Source organism: Ursus maritimus, unplaced genomic scaffold (genome assembly GCF_017311325.1).
Source record: "Ursus maritimus isolate PB19 unplaced genomic scaffold, ASM1731132v1 scaffold_29, whole genome shotgun sequence".
NCBI classification, from domain to species: Eukaryota; Metazoa; Chordata; class Mammalia; order Carnivora; family Ursidae; genus Ursus; species Ursus maritimus.
In genome coordinates, this window is record NW_024425452.1 from 12,076,627 (window position 1) to 12,095,467 (window position 18,841).

The 18,841-nt window shown below is 40.2% G+C and overlaps 1 protein-coding gene across 1 annotated transcript in view; it reads left to right on the forward strand.

Annotated features, from left to right (window-relative positions):
- Positions 1–18,841, forward strand: part of LRRC1 (leucine rich repeat containing 1) — a 122,906-nt gene that overhangs the window by 41,646 nt on the left and 62,419 nt on the right. Inside the window, exon 2 of the mRNA XM_040643587.1 lies at positions 6,290–6,407. Within this exon, the coding sequence (XP_040499521.1) occupies positions 6,290–6,407 (118 nt within the window). The remainder of the gene's footprint in view (positions 1–6,289; positions 6,408–18,841) is intronic.

An 18,841-nucleotide genomic window follows, 5' to 3' on the forward strand; every position in this document is an offset into this window, starting at 1 on the left:
TTGCCAACATCTATTGTTTCCTGTGTTGTTAATTTTAGCCATTTTGATGGGTGTGAGGTGGTATCTCATTGTGGTTTCGATTTGTATTTCCCTGATGCCAAGGGGTGTTGATCATTTTTTCATATGTCTGTTGGCCTTTGTATATCTTCTTTGGAGAAATGTCTGTTCATGTTTTCTGCCTATTTCTTGACTAGATTTTTTGTTTTTTGGGTGTTGAGTTTGATAAGGTCTTTATTTAGATTTTGGATACTAGCCCTTTATCTGATAAGACATTTTCAAATATCTTCTCCCATTCTGTAGGTTGCCTTTTAGTTTTGTTGATTGTTTCCTTTGCTGTGCAAAAAGCCTTTTATCCTGATGAAGTCCCAACAGTTCATTTTTGCTTTTGTTTCCCTTGCCTCTGGAGATGTGTCTAGCAAGAAGTTGTGGGACGGGGTCACAGAGGTTGCTGCCTGTGTTGTCCTCTAGGATTTTGATGGATTCCTGTCTCACATTGAGGTCTTTCATCCATTTTGAGTCTATTTTTCTATATGGTGTAAGGAAATGGTCCAGTTTCGTTCTTCTGCATGTGGCTGCCCAATTTTCCCAACACCATTTGTTGAAGAGACTGTCTTTTTTCCATTGGATATTCTTTCCAGCTTTGTCGAAGCTTAGTTGACCATAGAGTTGGGGGGTCCATTTCTGGGTTCTCTGTTCTGTTTTTGCACCGGTACCATGCTGTCTTGATGATTACAGCTTTGTAGTAGAGCTCGAAGTCCGGAATTGTGATGCTACCAGCTTTGGTTTTCTTTTTCAACATTCCTTTGGCTATTCAGGGTCTTTTCTGGTTCCATACAAATTTTAGGATTATTTTGTTCCAGATCTGTGAAAAATGTTGATGGGTTTTGTTTTTTTTTTAAGATTTTATTTATTTCTTTGACAGAGAGATAGAGAGCACAAGTAGGCAGAGCGGCAGGCGGAAGGAGAGGGAGAAGCAGCCTCTCTGCTGAGCAGGGAGCCTGATGTGGGGCTCGATCCCAGGACCCTGAGATCATGACCTGAGCCAAAGGCAGACGCTTAACTGACTGAGCCACCCAGATGCCCCAATGTTGATGGTATTTTGATAGGGATTGCATTGAATGTATAGATTGCTTTGGGTAGCATAGACAGTTTAACAATATTTGTTCTTCCAGTTCATGAGCATGGAATGTTTTTCCATTTCTCTGTGTCTTACTCAGTTGCTTTCGTGAGTGTTCTATAGTTTTCTGAGTACAGATTCTTTGCCTCTTTGGTTTGGTTTATTCCTAGGTATCTTGTGGTTTTTGGTACAATTGTAAATGGGATCGATTCCTTGATTTCTCTTTCTTCTGTGTAATTGTTGGTGTATAGAATGCAGCTGATTTCTGTGCATTGATTTTATATCCTGCCACTTTGCTGAATTGCTGTATCAGTTCTAGCAGTGTTTTGGTGGAGCCTTTTAGGTTTGTAGATGGAGTATCATGTCATCTGTGAAGAATAAAAGTTTGACTTCTTTGCTGATTTGGATGCCTTTTATTTCTTTTTGTTGTCTAATTGCTGAGGCTAGGACTTCCAGTACTATGTGGAACAACAGTGGTGAGAATGGACATCCTTGTCGTGTTTCTGGCCTTAGAGGAAAAGTTCTTGGTTTTTCCTGAGGATGATATTAGCTGTGAGTCTTTCGTACATGGTCTTTATTATGTTGAGGTATGTTCCCTCTAGCCCTGCTTTGTTGAGGGTTTTTATCACGAATGGATATGGTACTTTGTCAAATGCTTTTTCTGCATCTATTGAGACGATCACATGGTTCTTATCCTTTCTTAAGGAGGTCACTAACACTACCAAAAGAGAGGGAAAAAGAATCTTGTCAGAAATGGAGAATGGGAAAAGGAAACGAGCTGTACGGCCAAATTAAAGACTCTGCATCTACTAAAAACAAGGGTGGCTATAAGAAGGTTGTGGTGTGGCATAACGAGCCAAAGCAATTTGGGTTCCTTTGCATGTAATTGTACACAGTGTCCTCTAAAGTGGGCCAGTGTGCTGTCATCAGACATGGTATAGTTGAAGAATGGTGTCTGTGTGTTGTGTCACATGATCGCTCCGTGCTGCGGAACCCTGCCAAGACAGCTACATGAATTGTTCTTCCTGTACCCTGGCTAATGTCAAAGAGGAGGCAGAAGGGCTTATAGCTTTTTGGGTTTTCTCCCCCTGATTATCTGAGGAAGTTGAAAACTTGAGGATTTCATAAAGTCTTACAGGCATTGTGTCCGTCTTATAAGAAAGTAGTTATTTTAAAGCATTTGGATGATAAAGTAAGATCCCATCAGGACAGTGAGGGAAGGGTTTAGGAATTACTGTCTTCATTTTGGGAACCTGTCAGATAGGGTTGTTTTAAGTCTGGTGTGTGCTTCCCAAGTTGAAGCAGGTAGTGTTCGTGACAGTCTCTTTGAGGGTACTTTTATCACACAGAACAAAACTTAAATTTGCCTGCTGGTATGATTTCTACTGGATGTGGGGATTTGTATGCTGTTGTTGCCACAGTCATGAAACTAACTGATTATTCACTGCAGATCTAAGTACCTTAGTGACTTGATTTCTTGTATTATTTCTGAATGGTCCCTGAATGTATGGAATTGGTGATGGTTTTGTGCTGTTGCTATTATATCTTTCCTGGAAAATAAAGTGAGCTTTTCATGCTTGAGTAAACACATTGATGCATTATGAAACTGTCAGCCTCTTTGAACAATTGGCATAAGCTCAATTATTCAAATATGTGACTCTTTTGAATGGCTTTTGTGTCCGCTAATGCTTTCGTACAACCAGCATCAAGAAATTTCAATACCTTTCCTTAAGAAATTAAATCTCAACTGTGTGATTAAAGAAATCCAGAGGATTAGTCCTTTCATTGAGCACTTTCATTATCATATACAGCTAATTGGTAGCATTCATTTGCTGAGGTTCATCATTTTATTTAAAAATATCTTTTTTTGTTAAAAAAAATTTAAAGTTGTTTATGCATTTTCTTTATCACCTGAAATCACTTTTTCTTGTGTTTCCTTCCTGTCAACATGAACACATGCTTTTTTACATAGTGTACCTGCATTTTTGTCTTTTTAATATTATATTTGCATTGTAAGTTTTTTTCAAGTTATATGGTCTTTGTAGTAATCATTTTTGTTGCTTACTCAATATTGAATTAATAACATACTAATCATTTCCCTTACTTGATATGTATGTTTTCCAGTTTTTTATTTTTGTTGATAATAATGCAAAGACATCTTGTGCATTACAGCTTTTCTTATTTTCAATTATATAACAAGGACACATGCTCAAAAGTATCGTTACAGTGTGAGTGAACTTGAAAACTTATGTTCTATGTATTGCCCTACTGCTTCCCAAATGATAGTGCCTTTTTTGATTATAGAAGTAAGTATACAGTCTCTTTTACCAAAAAGCAAAAACAAAAAACTAACATCTATTAAGTGTTAGCATCTTTCAGAATTATCATTTGGAGCAGCCTGGAATTTTAGTAGAGACTTTTTCCTTTGTAAATTCAAATTCTATTTTTAGCGAAGTAATATATGCGAATAGTTTTTTTTAAAAAAATCCAATAAGCCTCATAGTGTGACGGTGAAGAAGAGTAGCCTCTCGCCTTCCCTGTCCGACTCCACTTTCTGGCTCTTGAGAACCCCCAGCTCTTGGCTGTTTCTACTGCTGTATGCCCCCACATTGCCACACTTGCTTTTAGTTTGATTTTTTTTTTTTCACTTTGTAGTTATCTTTTGATTTCTTTCTATGGAGGATGAGACTTTAACACTTATGGTTCCTTTGCCATCCTCTCAATATTGACGTAACACAAATTTTGTTTTTATCAATATGTAGCTATTAAAATGTTACGACTAAGTATTTTTCATAACCAAAGTCTTAAATTTATATTATGAATATGTCTTCTCATATTTTATATTTTTCCTGAAATTAATAACTCCTTTTTTTGTTTACTTTGTTTCTAATTTATCAATAAACAAATCTTCTTGATACTTTCAAACACATCAGATAATCCCACAGATGTGTGTTTTGCCCCCAAAAATCTTTCCTCTGGGAGCCTCCTTGTTGTTTGCAGCGTGGACTGGTCCCTCCCAGGGCCTGCTGCTCAGCCGACATCTTGGAAGTCCCTTCACTCTTCTACCCTGGGAATTTCTTTTGTCTGTCTCTGTTTCGTTGATTCTCTGATTGCTGGATCTCAGGTCCTCCTCCTTTGAGATTTATGCTCACTTTTAATGGATTCCTGAGGTGCAAGGAAGATATATGTTTTTGAGACCATGCATGTCTAAAAATGTCCTTATTTTGTCATCATACTTGATTGATGGTTTGGTTGGGTATGTAATTTTAGGTTGGGAATAATGTTTTCTTGGAATTTTGAAGGCATTCCTCCAAGGCCGCCTTACTTTCAAAGCTGCTGTGGAGTCCAGCACCTTTCTGATTCCCAGTTCTTCATTATGACCCCCCACCCCCACCCCCTGGTCTCTGGAAGCTTCCCCCCCCCACCACCTTGGTATTCTTACATGTCTGTCATTCATTCTATTGGCCATGTGGTGGACTTTTCCAAACCAGAAAATGCATGTTCTAAAGTCCCCTGTGTTCCCTTTTTGGAATACCTATCAGTCAGATGTTGTACCTTTTGGACCAGTCTTTGAATTTTCCTTTTTCTCTCCCATATCTCTGTCTTGTAGTCTTTTTATTCTACTTTCTGAGGGATTATGTTAATTTTATTTTTCACCTTTTTTATTGGATTCTTTTATTAATGCTACAATTTTTTTTTTTTAATTTCTAAAAGCTTGTTTCTTCTTTGAAGCTTCCTTTTTATGGTATCATGTTACTTCATTTGCTCTTATTTCTCTGAGGGTGTTACTTACATTTTTTGGTTGATGAAGTTTTTTTCTGCTCCCCACGTCCTATTTGTTTCATATTTGAAGTGCCGGCACACAGGTATTCTCTTGCATGTTGGGGCCTTTCCTCAAGTGTCCAGAGAACCTTGGCTTTGCTTAAATGAAAGATCCAGACACTTGAAGGCGGGCTGGGGGGGGTGGTGGATAGTTGGAAGCTCTGTGTGCATGGGTGAGGCTTGTAACCCGGGCCTTTTGTCTACTATAATTCACATCTGTAGGGTCTGTTCTCATGCCTGGGAACTTGGCTGTGGGAAGAGGGTGGGATCTTACTGATTGGGCTTTGACTCCGTCCCCCTGTTTTTAGTGGGGTGCCTCATCCCTGTCCTCAGCTGTCCTTAGAGTCAACTCTTCTAGATAAGAAATTTCCAGTCTCCTGCCTGGCTGGGGCAGGGTAGAGAAGAAGATATGGGGACCTAACTGTTCTTTATATAAATTTTCAACCAGTTCTCCTTCCTTCTGAGGTCACCTGGACCTAATTTCCTATTGACTCCTTAGTCCACAGGCTTGAATTTCAGCTTTGTTTAGATTCTTTTGTTCCCATTTGTTCATCTGTTTTCTGGCTTCGAGGATTTTGTGGCATGTCTGGTATAGTTCTTGTCCCCTCTCATTTTTAATTGTCTTCATGCATTTATTTCATATTTTTATATTTATATCCATTTTTGTATAAATTCTTTTAGTGTCATTATAGTACAGTTTTAAAAGGTGTGGGGAAAAAGGCATGTTCTCAGTGTACCATGGCTAATGGAAATATCCAGTGCAGGCTCTGCTTTAGATTGGCCAAAAACAATTTTTTTCCCTTTACACATTTGTGGGATATTTATATATTTTCTGATGCACAATAATTCCTTTTTTTATTATATTAGTCACCATACAGTACTTCATTAGTTTTTGATGTAGTGTTCCGTGATTCATTATTTGTGTATAACACCCAGTTGATGCATAGTAATTCCTATTAAAATGTCTTTAAAAAATATTTTCTAATGTTTACGTATGTTTATTTAACACTGCAGATTTAACATCAGTTTCTATGAGTAGAAAATGTGACCACCCACTGGATAGTTTAAAGGAGTAATTATCATTTTTATTGAGCCACTTACTCATTTTTAAAAACTTTTGAGATAATTGTCGATTGATAGGAAGTTGCAAAAATAGTACAGAGATGTCCTTTGTGCCCAGTTTATCCCAGTGGTAGTGTCTTTACACGACTGTTACAATATCAAAATCAGGAAATTGATATTCGTACAGTCCTCACTAGTTTTTAAAAGACATCCTTTTACATTTCATATTGGGCAGAAAGTTTACATTGCAAATATATGAGACCCATGTGAAACTGTTTTGTCTTTCAGCAATTTTTCCAGCTAGTCAAATTACGAAAGCTTGGACTTAGTGATAATGAAATTCAGCGGCTCCCTCCAGAAATAGCAAACTTCATGCAGCTGGTGGAACTTGATGTGTCTCGAAATGGTAAGAAAAAGATTCCACTTGAATTGTCCATTTGTCTCTGCTGGTGCTGGGGGCGATTTTGAGTAAATATAGCTGGATAAATGCTGTTGGAGGTGCTTTTTCTGATGGGTATGAGAAAGCTATGTATAAATTTGGGGATGACGTTAATGCCATTATTGAATGGTTTAGTCAGCTTGTAGGTATTTACCAGAAATATTTCATAACACAGTTTTTAGGTGACCATTTTCTCAAAGTAGGTTCAGTCTGATTCAGAGAGTTGGAGAAGGGACTGGGAAATTGTATAACCCAGCCCCCTCGTTTTACTGACTGTGACACTGAGAGCTATTGGTGTGGTCATTTGTCCAGTGCTCGGAGCTGCTGAGGTGAGGGCAGCCATCCCGGGGGGAGTTTGAGTCCGCGGGCTGTGGCTTACTTGCCTGGTACGCTCGCTCCTGTGAGACCCGGTCTCCCTGTTGTGAACAGAGCAGCTTGTTGTCCGGGCATCTCTGTCAGGTTAATTATTTCTCAGTAGGCCACTGGTGGTTCTGCCCACTTGAGTTTGTGTGGCGTGTTTGTGAGTTTATTTTGATTTCCAGATTTCACGAGAATGATGAAGTGCTTCCTTTTTTATTTGAACATTCTAACGGGATATTTATAGCCCATTTAACCTTTCACTTCTGAATGGGTAGCCTGGTTTAACCTCTTGTATTGTAGCCCTGACAGCATTCCTGGAGCGGGCCGGCCGCCCTGCCTGTGACAGCGTGCACGGTTAATTACTGCAAGGTAAAATGGCAGCTCCCAGTGGTCCCGTCTTTAGTGATGGGGTTCTGTTCTCGCAAAGACTCTGCTGTAATTTCCTCGGGAAAGGCCCCGCTGTAGTCGGAATTATTTATAAAAATGACGATCCTTTTCTTTCTCGCTCATACTACATACCTGTTTTGTGTTTTATTTTTGCTTTGCTACAAAAATCTACAAGTTTCTTCTCAGTGAACCTCAGGTCTGGATCTTTCTCATGTCTTCCACAGAAACTGCAAGGCTCAGATACGGAATTTTTTGGTGGGTCACTGTTATAAGACAGCAGTGATAATCAGTACTTGATTGAAAATGTGGTGAAAGAAAAACGATTTTACCCCCTACTTTTAACAGCTGTGAAATTTCTGTCATCTACCAGATTCCATGAATTGGAAACGGTCTTTAGACCAGGACATATGTTCTTGACATAGGGTCTACTTTTATTTTTCTTGAGAATTATTTCTTAGTTTGAAGGTAATGGAAAAAGTGAAAAAAATTATAATTTTTTTAAAATAAAAGATAAATTCATTTATTTAGTGTGTCTTGGAGTGGCTAATTTGGTTACAGAGGACCCAAATCTGCTTAGGTAGAGGGTATTTGATTATAAGGATGGGGGTGGAGCTAACATTCCAAAAGCACTGGCCTGGAGCCTGCATCTGACACCACCTGGGGAGTTTCATGGCCTCTCTCTGTCTTACAGCGTGTCTGCTTCTGCTGGTCTGTGCTCTGTTCTTCCTTCCTGGCTGATCTGCTCTCTTGGAACTGGCCTTTCCAGGCCCAAGTGGTTGTGGTCTATTTCCATGCACTTTTTGGCTTATGCCCCTGCTGTGGCATCTATTTGCCAGTGACAGATTTCTAAGTGAGGAATGGTTGAGCCAGCTCATCTTTTTAAGCCAAATATAAACCGGAAACTCCAGGTCCCTGGACACCCTAAGAGTCAGCTGCCCCACAACAGGGGTGGCAAGCAGGGCAAAACTTGGCCCTGCCCCTTAGCACAGATGCGGCTTCCCTTATACCTGGAGTGTGGCATGGGACAGGCATCTGAGGCTAGAATCGCCACTAAGGCTCTCCTATATCACATTTATCTAAAGTATATATCATTGAAACTGCTCTCCCGTGTCTCAGCAATTATTTCCGTTATAAAGAGTAGCTGGCTGTTAATTCTGCAAGGAAGCAGTGACTTAGGAAAATGGTCACTGAAATCACATGATCTGAAGAAATAGAGGAGCCATTTAGAAATTGGCATTAGAAAGGAAAATAAGCAGGGGTCCAGAAATCCTCAGGAAGGGGGAGAAGTACTGGCTTTGATTATTGGGACAGGGAACACATAGAGCGTGAAGATGCCCAGTCTGACGTGACCAGGTGCTCTGTGGAAAGTCGGCATTGGCAGCTGCCTGGTTTACCACTTCTCACGTCAGCTGTTGCTTTCCAAACATTCTTAGCTAGAAAGAAGGGCTACATGCTTCCTCCCGTGTGTCCCTTTATACCTTCCAGCATGTTGATGAAAGAAATTAAGCTTTTACCAAAGTCAGTGTCAGGACACAAAATGTTTCCTTTCCTCTTGCAGGTGTTGGGAGTTTTGTGAAGGATCCTGCAGATCCTGTCACCTTCTTATGAGGCTCATATAGAAATGCTGAGGGAAGTCAACTGCCCCCTTCTGCTATTGGTATAGAACCTTGCTCTGGCTCAGTAGCATGGATATGTGTTTGTGTATGTGTGTGTGGTGTGTGTGTGGTGTGTGTGTGTGTGGTGGTATGTGGTGTATTGTGTATATTGTGTGTGGTGTGTGGTATGTGTAGTATGCGTGTTGTGTGTGTGTTGTTTGTGATGTGTGTGGTATGTATGTGGCGTATTGTGTGTTGTATGTGTGGTATGTGTGTGTGGTGTGTGTGTGTGTGATATGTGTGTTGTGTATGTGGTATGTATGTGGTATATTGTGTGTGTTGTGAGTGTTGTGTATGTGGTATGTATGTGGTATGTTGTGTACATTGTGAGTGTGTGTTGTTTGTGGACAGAGCAGAACAGGGTCACCATTTAGTTTAACCAAGAGGAACATGGGTCTTGAGCTATTTCCAGGTCAGGCAAATCTCACTGTTGCCTCTCATTTTTTCTTTTCTTGCAGATAAAATCACATTAATGTGAATTTCCTAGGCAACTGAGTAGGTAAATGAAAGTTGCAATATCTCTAGCCTGAGAGGCAGTGTGAAAACCCCTAGTTTGTATGGATACAGCCATTTGTGAGGGTTTGGCCTTACGTCTGGAGGCCTTGGAGCCTCTAGTTTTCTGTTGCTCCTGCTAAGGCTGCTCCTCCATGATCAGAGAGGCGGTTTTTTTGAGTCCCTGCCCAGTCCCTGAGTTGTAGCAGATCTACAGCCAGGGCTGTCTCTGTCATGGTGGGACCTCTATTGGCTTCCTTAATTCCTGATTTTCCAGAGAGCATTGCTTGACCACGGAGGAGGAAGGCAAGGTGTTAATACCAGACCACTGAAGTTATAGGATTAATGCTTGTCAAACCTGAACAGGCAATGAATTCCTGTAGGATTTTGCTAAAATACAGATTCTGATGCGGTCGGTCTGGAGAGGGGCTTGAGGTTTTGCTTTGCAGCCCCCAGAGGTTGCCAACCCTGTTGATCCCACCGAACATGCCAAGTAGCAAGATCGGAGCCATCACTACTAATGTTCCTTCAGCAGCTTCATGTGGTTATGAGCATGACTTTGCTTAGCTCCCAGCAGCCCTGCACCTTCTCACATGGAAGGTAGGAAATCTTCAGGATATTACTGGTTAAAGGGTAAGATGCTGTTACTGACCTAAGCTCGAGTTGGCTTTCATTCCAGGAGCAAAATTAGACCTGTCCTGGTGTTCTCTAGCTCAAGTGAGGGAGAAAAGACAAGTTTTATGTTTGTCTCCAGAAAAATCTGTAAATGAGGAGGAGAGAAGTTTTTACAGGCTCATGTCGTATGCCAGGAAGAACTGCCAAGACCTCCAAATCCTGACTTTTGTGGCTTTGTTTTCTGATATTTCAGGCACAAAGTCAAGGGGATTGTGTGTTGTATTAGAAAAGAGAACAGTGTGCTTAGGAAGAAAGAGAGTGGTGCTTGGAGGTTATATATGGGCTGTGGAGACTTGTTCTAGGGTAAAAGGAGAGAGGCTTGGGATGAGCACGGTTTTGCCCCCAAAATGGCTGGACGTGCTTGGCAGGCAGGGCTGTGGGTGGGAGCCCTGGCTTTGCTGCTCAGCACCGGGCCAACTATGGGCAGGCCTCTCCTGACTGTGGGGCCCTATCCTGGGAAGGAGTGGGGCAAGGCACCGCTTCATACAAACCCAGCGAGCGGCGAGGAAAGTCACAGATCGCTCATGTTCTGACAGCGGATTATTTTTTTCATCAGGCAAATAGCTAAAATAAACTTGGGATAAAAGAAACGAGGTGTTTTCCCGTGAACACAGATTAAAAGCTGACTGGAGTGTATAAAATTGGTATCTGAATATGGTGTTAAAATGCCTACAGAAAGCATACGGCCCTGAATTAAGGTCTGAAGCAGTTTTCTGTGGTAAAATGCATATACTTTAATGCCTGGACTCTACGTCTGTTTTCTCTGCTCACTGACTTTTAGCTGTTGAGGGAAATGACCTCTGGATATGTAAGAAAAGGTATTACCCCATAGTGCTATCTTGCTATCCAAGAATCTCAGGCAGACTTTGTTAATGCATCATGCATGCTGCCTGAAGGCTTAGTAATTTGAATTTTATAGCCGATGCTGTAATTTGACTTCCATCACAGTACTGTATCATTATCCATTTAGTTCAGTTTTTCCCAAAGTGCAAGGCATACCCCACTGGTACCGCTAGAGATGATTTTAAGCCGAGCCGCAAAACAGCAGCTTTTAATATTGAGTCACGGTGAGAAAGTTACCATTTAAAAAAGAAACATATTCCTTTTGGTTTGCCTTCTGTGGAATTTAATAACACTATTATATTTATTGTTACATTTATCTTCTATATTTGGGGGCAGTAGTTTTTATTCATGTTGGTGACTTAAAGCAATTTGCTTCTTTAAAAATAAATCTCACTCAGATTTGACGAGGGGATTGAAAAGAATGAGGTAAATACTAAAGAACACAGGTGCTGTACCAGTGTGCCCAACATTGTGAAGGACAGGGATGGCTGGTGCTGACGAACCCCACTGCTTAGTCTGAGCATCTCATGCCAGAGAGCCTATGAATTTATTTCACTTACGGGGCAAATAATACCGCATACAGAAAAACACAGTCAGAAACTCCACACCCTGGCTAAGTACTTCGCAGACTTGAAGAAACTAAAAGATAGTTTTAGTACAGACCGTCACAAGCACCAACACAACACTTCAGAGTGAGCGGACGGACGGACTGTCTACCAGCAGGGTCATCATCCCACAAGGTCTAGAGGCTACACACTGATTAAATGCATGGGTTAGCTGTCCTCTGTCCAGCCACAAGACGCTGATCACTCTCTGTGGTGTGTGGCTGTGGGTTTGTTTAATGACATCCAAAGCCAGTTTTGAAGCCTACTGAAATGACCTTGTATAACATCAAGTCTTGATGCTTCTGAGTATGCCCTAAAAAAAGCTCTTTTTGGCAAAAGCAGTGAATCCAGTGTGCCTAAAAGTCTTCCTACTTAATTATGAACAGTTAGTTTTGTTTGTTTGTTTGTTTGTTTGTTTTTGTAATAACCACATACACCCACACCACAAGTGTGGCATGGGTGTGGCTTTTACCCATGCAGACTTCAGACTTACCACAGTCAAGCCATTGTTCTCGCATTTCTCACTGCCTAATTCTGGCCTAAGTTTAGCACTCTCTTTAGCATCCTGCTCCAGTGGCTGGACTTAATAGTACAGTAGGTGAGTTTTCATGTCACCAGCACTGTGGAAGTATTACAGGAGACATCCCACAAAGGGGAGCCCCATGGGCCACTCTGCCTCATGTCTGGAGAGCTGTAGGACACTTTCCAACCCAGAGCCTGCTGTCTCACTTTTGCAAGAACTGCCACTTTCCTATCAGGAGCCCTTTCTCTCATAGCTTGTACCTTTGCTTTGGTTAAGAAAGGTTAATATAGAAAAAAATAGAATTGCCTTTTCCTCATGTTTTAATTTCAGATAATAATAATAGCAGAGGTGGAAAGAAATTAGGCTTGTGTGCTATTTCTAATCACCTTAACATGCTACAAAGAGGTTTTTTTTTTTTTTTTTCTTTTTCAGGGAGCATTGTTGAAATGTGAAGATGTATAGAAACCATTTCAAACACTAAAAAAGTTGAAATAAACTTTACAAATATGTCCGTCTCCTCTCTTTTGGATGGGAAAGAAATATCAATGATATTTTAGCAAATAAAACTGAAAATCCATCACAATTTAATGTCACAAGTTGTCAGAAAGGAAATTCTTAGAATATTGTCTTTGCTCAAAATGTTTTTGGAACTCTTTCAGAATTTGTAGTGTATGATTTTGTATAGCCTCAGACTAGTAGTTTTACTTTTTAGCGTGGATTGGTTTTTAAAAACAGCCAAACATTTTTTAATGTCAACTTAAGCATTTAATGCCAATTTAGGCAATAAAGCAGGACACTGACAATCTTAGGTTACTCCAGATCTGCTTCAAATAGCAATTTCAAAAAGGTTCCATAAAACTTTCGATCAATGGAACCAGCTCTGAAAACCATGTATTAACTGCCAAAGGGCAGGCACACCTTTAAATGTGTTTTCCAGTATATCTGTTTTTAGAATACAAAGACTGGGCTTAGAAGTTCATGACCACGTATCTTCTAAGAATCCAGTATAGCTGCAGACAAATTTTTTAACATTTCTCTTTCAGTTCTAGCTGCCTTAAAAAAAACCAATAAAACAACCTAAGCTCTCTTTATATATTATATATAAACCATTATGGAGAAATGCTGCACAATGATTCCACTAGTGAAATAAAGGCTGAATATTTGTATTTTCAGATAATCTACAGAAATTAAACCTTTGATACCTTTGATGGCCATATTTGACACTTTTTGTACTTTTTTCTTAGCCTTTCTCCCAAATGTCTGAATCCTTTTTCCTGTCATCTAGAAGGGTCTCCCTAGGTTGCCTGTCTTGTACTTGCTTTGTCAGAATGTATAGAAGAGTAAACTATGGCTGTTTATTATGGTAATATGGCTTAATTCCCTGTCACCAGAAAAGTTGTGACTTTTATGAATAATCGTAGGTTTATATAACTTTCTCTCGCTTTTTTTTTTTTTTTTTAAATTAGCAGGTTTGTAATAGAGATGGTAACCTTTGAATATACTTTTAGGTCAACAAACTCTTTGGTTAGTTTGAGGATCTCTAAATTCTTTGTCTGACTCCCTCTTCATTCATTCACTTGGTCTCTAAATGCTGGGCTCTGTGTTAGATGCCAAATTTTCCAAAACAGTGGTGGATTTACATAGAGATAAGTTAGGCAAAGTTAGAGAAGCAAAAATAATTGTTTTTTTTTTTTTAAAATGGTTTCTCCTGAAATAAAACAAAACTCCAGCATGTGGGATGACAGTTTCTGTTCATTTTTTAATCAGGCAGTTTATGTAGGCATCACTTTGACAGTTTCCAGCTCTGAAAGTGATTGCACGTGAGCAGCCATATTGCTTCATTTTGATTTTGAGGTCACCTACTTTGTCATGTGAATCTGCCCTGAGCCAAGTGATGCGGAGCTTCTAGGCAGCTTAAGGCTGGATGGCATCTCTTTGTCAGTCTGGTGACAGAGACACGCTTCCATGAATGCAAATGGTGCTCTGAGTTTTTAAGCTAGAAAAGACACAAATGAGAAAGGGATGAGGGATCCAAGAAGGAGAAAGTGATTGAGGAGCAGTACTGAGAACTGCAGACTGAGGATTATATATAGAAATGATTTGGTTGTTAAATTAGTTTTGTAAGTATTGAGTAAATCTTTAACCTAATATATCTGCTCAGAGTTAATAATGAATTACGATTCTGAATTATTTTTCAGTTTGAAAAAGCCTTGGACCCTAGCCTCTTATTTTTTATGCTTACAGTTATCAACTCTAGCCCATAATAATAATAATAATTTTTTTTACTTCAAGTAAAATTTATGGAGCACCTACTATATTTGTGTAAGGCTTTTTGTCTTATTTTCCCATCCCTTAAGGAGGTAAATCTATAGGCACAACAGACTTATGTGAGGAACTGCACATAACAGCTGTTACTCTGTTACATAATAAAGTGCTGGGGCTGGCAGAGCCATGTCAGTAACTGACTGATTTGAAAGAAGCTTGAAGGAAGAATGGGGCTCTTTTGGTTTGAAGCGGAAATAAGGCAGTCTTTAAAAATTTTCATATTTTAGTTGTAAATTTGAAGGGAGTTAATAATGAATGGATTCCTCAGCCTAGTGTCATTGTTATTGTTGGAGATTTTTTTCAAATGTTTCTTACAGATTGAGAGTCAACAATATCATTAAAAATGCAGATATCTCAGTGTTTGTCTTCTAGATATTCACTGAAAATTTTAAGATTTCTCAAAAATCAAAACACCCAGTGTGTAAGAATAAGAACTGAAATTATATGAATTGTCATGGGATTCTTTCTCTTTTTATTGTATAGCTGACTATTACTGTGTTGTAAAGGATTTGTTCTGTCAGGTGAAATGCTAAGCTCTATGCAGGTGTCAAGACAGACTAACTATTGATTTAAAGAAAGAAAGAAAAAAAAAAAAGCCAAAATCTCAAGTGCTCAACACAATGAGGAACTTTATTACTGCTCAACTTACAGTCGGGGGCGGGGGGGGGGGTAAAAAAGGGGAGTGGGCAGAGACTAGGGAGGTAGGTAGTGAGAGGCTCTATACAGTCAGGGATCCAGGCTGCTTCTTGTAATGCTAGATCTCCACTCAACTAGTAGCCTCCAGGGTCCTCGTGGGAGGGGGAGAAATTGGGGGTTGGGGGATTGTGCATGGGCAATTTTATTTTAAATATTTATGTATTTATTTGAGAGAGAAAGCGAGTGCAGGGTGGGAGGGGCAGAGGGAGAGAGAGAAAATCCCCAGCAGATTGCTTGCTGAGTGTGGAGCCTGACACCAGGCTTTGATCTCATGACCCTGAGATCATGACCTGAGCTGAAAACAAGAGGCAGACACTTAACCAACCGAGGCACTCAGATGCCCCTGCATGGGTAGTTTTTATGGGTCATGTCGAGAAGTGCTCACTGATCACATGCTGCCTTAGTAAACACACACACACACACACACACACACACACACACACACACACGATTCTGTTGCGGTGGCCCAACCTCCCGGTGAGTTATCCATTTATAGGAAATTTAGATACATGCCCATAGAGGACGAGGTAACCTGCCTTCCCACATCTGCACAAAAGTTTTTAAATGCAGGGCATAGATGAACATGATTGATAGCCACTGATCCTAATAATTAGCATAAAATCTATGCAAGCATGCAAGTATGTTTTTTAATTTGAATTTTTAGAAACTAAAATATATTTTGAAAATTAGAATTTTGTATTTGAGGAATGTTTGAAGCATTTGCGCTAGGCAAAATTAAAGGTTTTCAAGCAAGGAATCACCATCTCCAACAAGTTACTTAACCTCTCTATGCCTCAGTTTCTTCATCTGTAAAATGGAGATTATAATAGCACCGACTTCATAAGGGTGCTGTTACCCTTAAAAGACTCTTAAAAGTGCTTGGAACAGTGCCTTGTGCATAACGAGCATGCAGTGTTAGCTGCTGTAATTAATCCCATCATCGTCTTCCTGTTGGGCCATGGAGACCTGAACTAGCATTATGAGATTAAGAATGCAAGGCAGGGGTGAGGACACTGCAAATTTGAAGGCTGGAGTGGTACAGGTGAGGGACGTTCCCGCCCGAGGTGCCTTCTAGATGCTGGCTACCACGGCCAGGCATTGCACGGCCTCTTCACACCTATGTCTTGTCTCTCACACACACGCTATCCTGTGGGATGGGTAGAAGCACCTCATGGTGAATGATGAGCAAACTGAGGCTTGAAGAAGTTGTGATGTGCCCCAAATCAGACTCTTTCTTGTGGTGGGGCTGAGGTAAGAAGTCCAGAGGAGCAACCCTGATAATTATTTTGGGGGCATATTGAAGATGATCAAGGTAGGGCTGTTAGTTTCAGTCGATGTTAGAGAAAGGATGTAGACAATATTAGGACTAGGTACTCCCCAGATTCAGAGATAAAAATGGAAAAATCATTCGAAGACATTTAAAGTCCTAGAAGTCTACATAGTAAATGAATTTGGTTGCCTGTAGAAGTGGCCCACCTTAAGAGATGCTTTGTAAATCTTCTTTGGCCAGAAATGGAATATCATCAAATGAAAGATGTGGGGCTTTTTCTTAATAAGCTGCGATGTCACACTTCTAAGGTAATTGTGCTGTTTTGGCAGAAGCTCGGAATCACATAAGATTGGTGTCTTGCTAGAAATGTAGAACAAGGAAAGCCAAAACCTAGGACTGGATAGGATTTTTACCTTTGAAAGAGATTAGACAACACGAATGCCCCTTGGCAGCAGGAGTAGCCCTCCATTATTAAGAATTAATAATAGTGAAACACAAAGACACATTATTGGAAAACCAAGAGAACTGTGTGAATCTCTATTATCAGAATATATACTGGGTGCTAGTTCTGTACCAGCTGAGCACTTCCTGTGTATCAGCTCATATAATACCTTGTTGAATCCTCCAATCAGCTCCAAGAAATATACTCGTATCGTCTTTTTACAGATGAGAAAATGGAGTGTCATTAATAAGCCATGGGAATGTAATTTCTAGCACAGTTACTATAGGTAGTAACCCTGTACTACATATTTGAAAGTTGCTTAGAGTAGATCTTAAGAGTTCTCACAAGGAAAAAAAAAAACAAAACAAAACTTGTGACTATGTTCTCACCATGAGAGTTCTCATCACGAGAAAAAAGGCTTGTGACAGATGTTAACTAGACTTATCATGGTGATCATTTCACAATATGTACAGATACTGAATCATCGTGCTGCAGACCAGAAACTTAAGTAAGGTTATACATCGATTATACCTCAATCAAAACAAAATGAATCTTAGCGATTAAACACTTTTTCTTGGGCACATGGCTAATGAGTAATAGAGCTGGTATTTGATCCCAAGCTTGTTAGACTCTAAAATCACAGTTCTGTCTCCCCAGTATAAAAATTTTATATCCTACTGCTGAGAAATAATCATCAATAATGTTTTTTAATGTATTTTATCATCTTTTTCCTTTTTTTTTTTTTACCAGTTTCCTAAAATTGGGATTATGCAGCACATGTATCTTACTTTTAAAATTCATTTATTCTCATTATTGTTAAATACTTAAGTGTTTTAAAAGGCAGAGTAACTAATAACTCCTACCTTCTTATCTTTCTGGAGAAAATATGAACAGATCTATAACTTTAACACAACAGGAAGCTGTAGGTTTCAAAGGTAGGATTGGTGTTAGGTAAATAACTGACAAGACAGGGGAATTTCCAGACAGATGTGGTAAGTTCAGAGCCAAACAGAGTGAAGGAGGAGGTGAATAAGCAGTTTTGAAGTTTCTACCTGACTTGGGATTTTTGTGTTGAAAGAAATCAGGGAGGCACAGTTAGCCCCTACGGCCATGTAGTTACAGAAGTACATACGGAAAGAATGTGGGCAGAAGCAGACCAGGCATACGTGCTCACCTGCGTTTAAGGTACTGTGAAGCGGTTAGTTCTGTATTTACCTACCATATACTTTGTTTGTGAAGGTGCTTGGTGAAAGTACCATTGCACGTTAATACTTGATATCTTGAAGTATTTGACTTTGTCGTTCCATTTTTGTTTGATGGTGTTGCGAGGTATTAAAGAATAGGTCTTCTTCCATTCAGCTGGGCTGATGAGCGGTGGGTCAGGATGAACACGAGGATCTGAGCAAATAAGACAAACGTGGGGGGACCGAGCACTGATGACTTGACACATGTCCAAAACAAAAGCAGCCCAGAGCCAGGAGGGATTCCTGAGTTAACACCAGAGGGGCTGAGGAGACTGAGCCTTCACAGGGGAGGCCTAAGCTAAGAACGCGAGGCAGCAGACCTCTGGAGCGGACTGAGGAGGTCACTGGCATCTCTCCTTTCCTCAGCTGACTGACCGTTTGCATAGCAGCCTCTCTGTTTAACTAAGGCTGAGGAGCCACAGCTTGGCAAGGGGCTGGGCCAGCCTGAAGTTAGCTGTAAGTTGAGTCAAGTGCAGCGGGTGTGTGCTTTATCACAATTACAGGGAGCACCTTTGCATCAAGAAGTCAAGACTTGCTCTATGCCTCCTCACACACCTTTTAAATCATCACTCTATTCAGGGGCTTTGCACATTGGCAGTTAAGAGCAGGTAACTGTTGCTCTTCCTTTACGTCAAGGTCCCTGCCTTTGGCTTTTGTCATGGACTGCTCGGCCTTCGGGTTTGACCAGTTGGAGCATGGCAGAGAGATCTCCTCCCTGGAGCTCTTTGGCATTTTCTGAGCAGATGCTTTTGTCCTCTGGAGCCCTTGCCTGCTGCCAGTTGAATTTAATCTTATCCCCAAAATCCCTCCTTTCTGTGTTACCGACTCTTCTGACCTTCCTTAGGGATCCATCTGGGAAGAGATAAGCTCAAAGAAATGTTCTA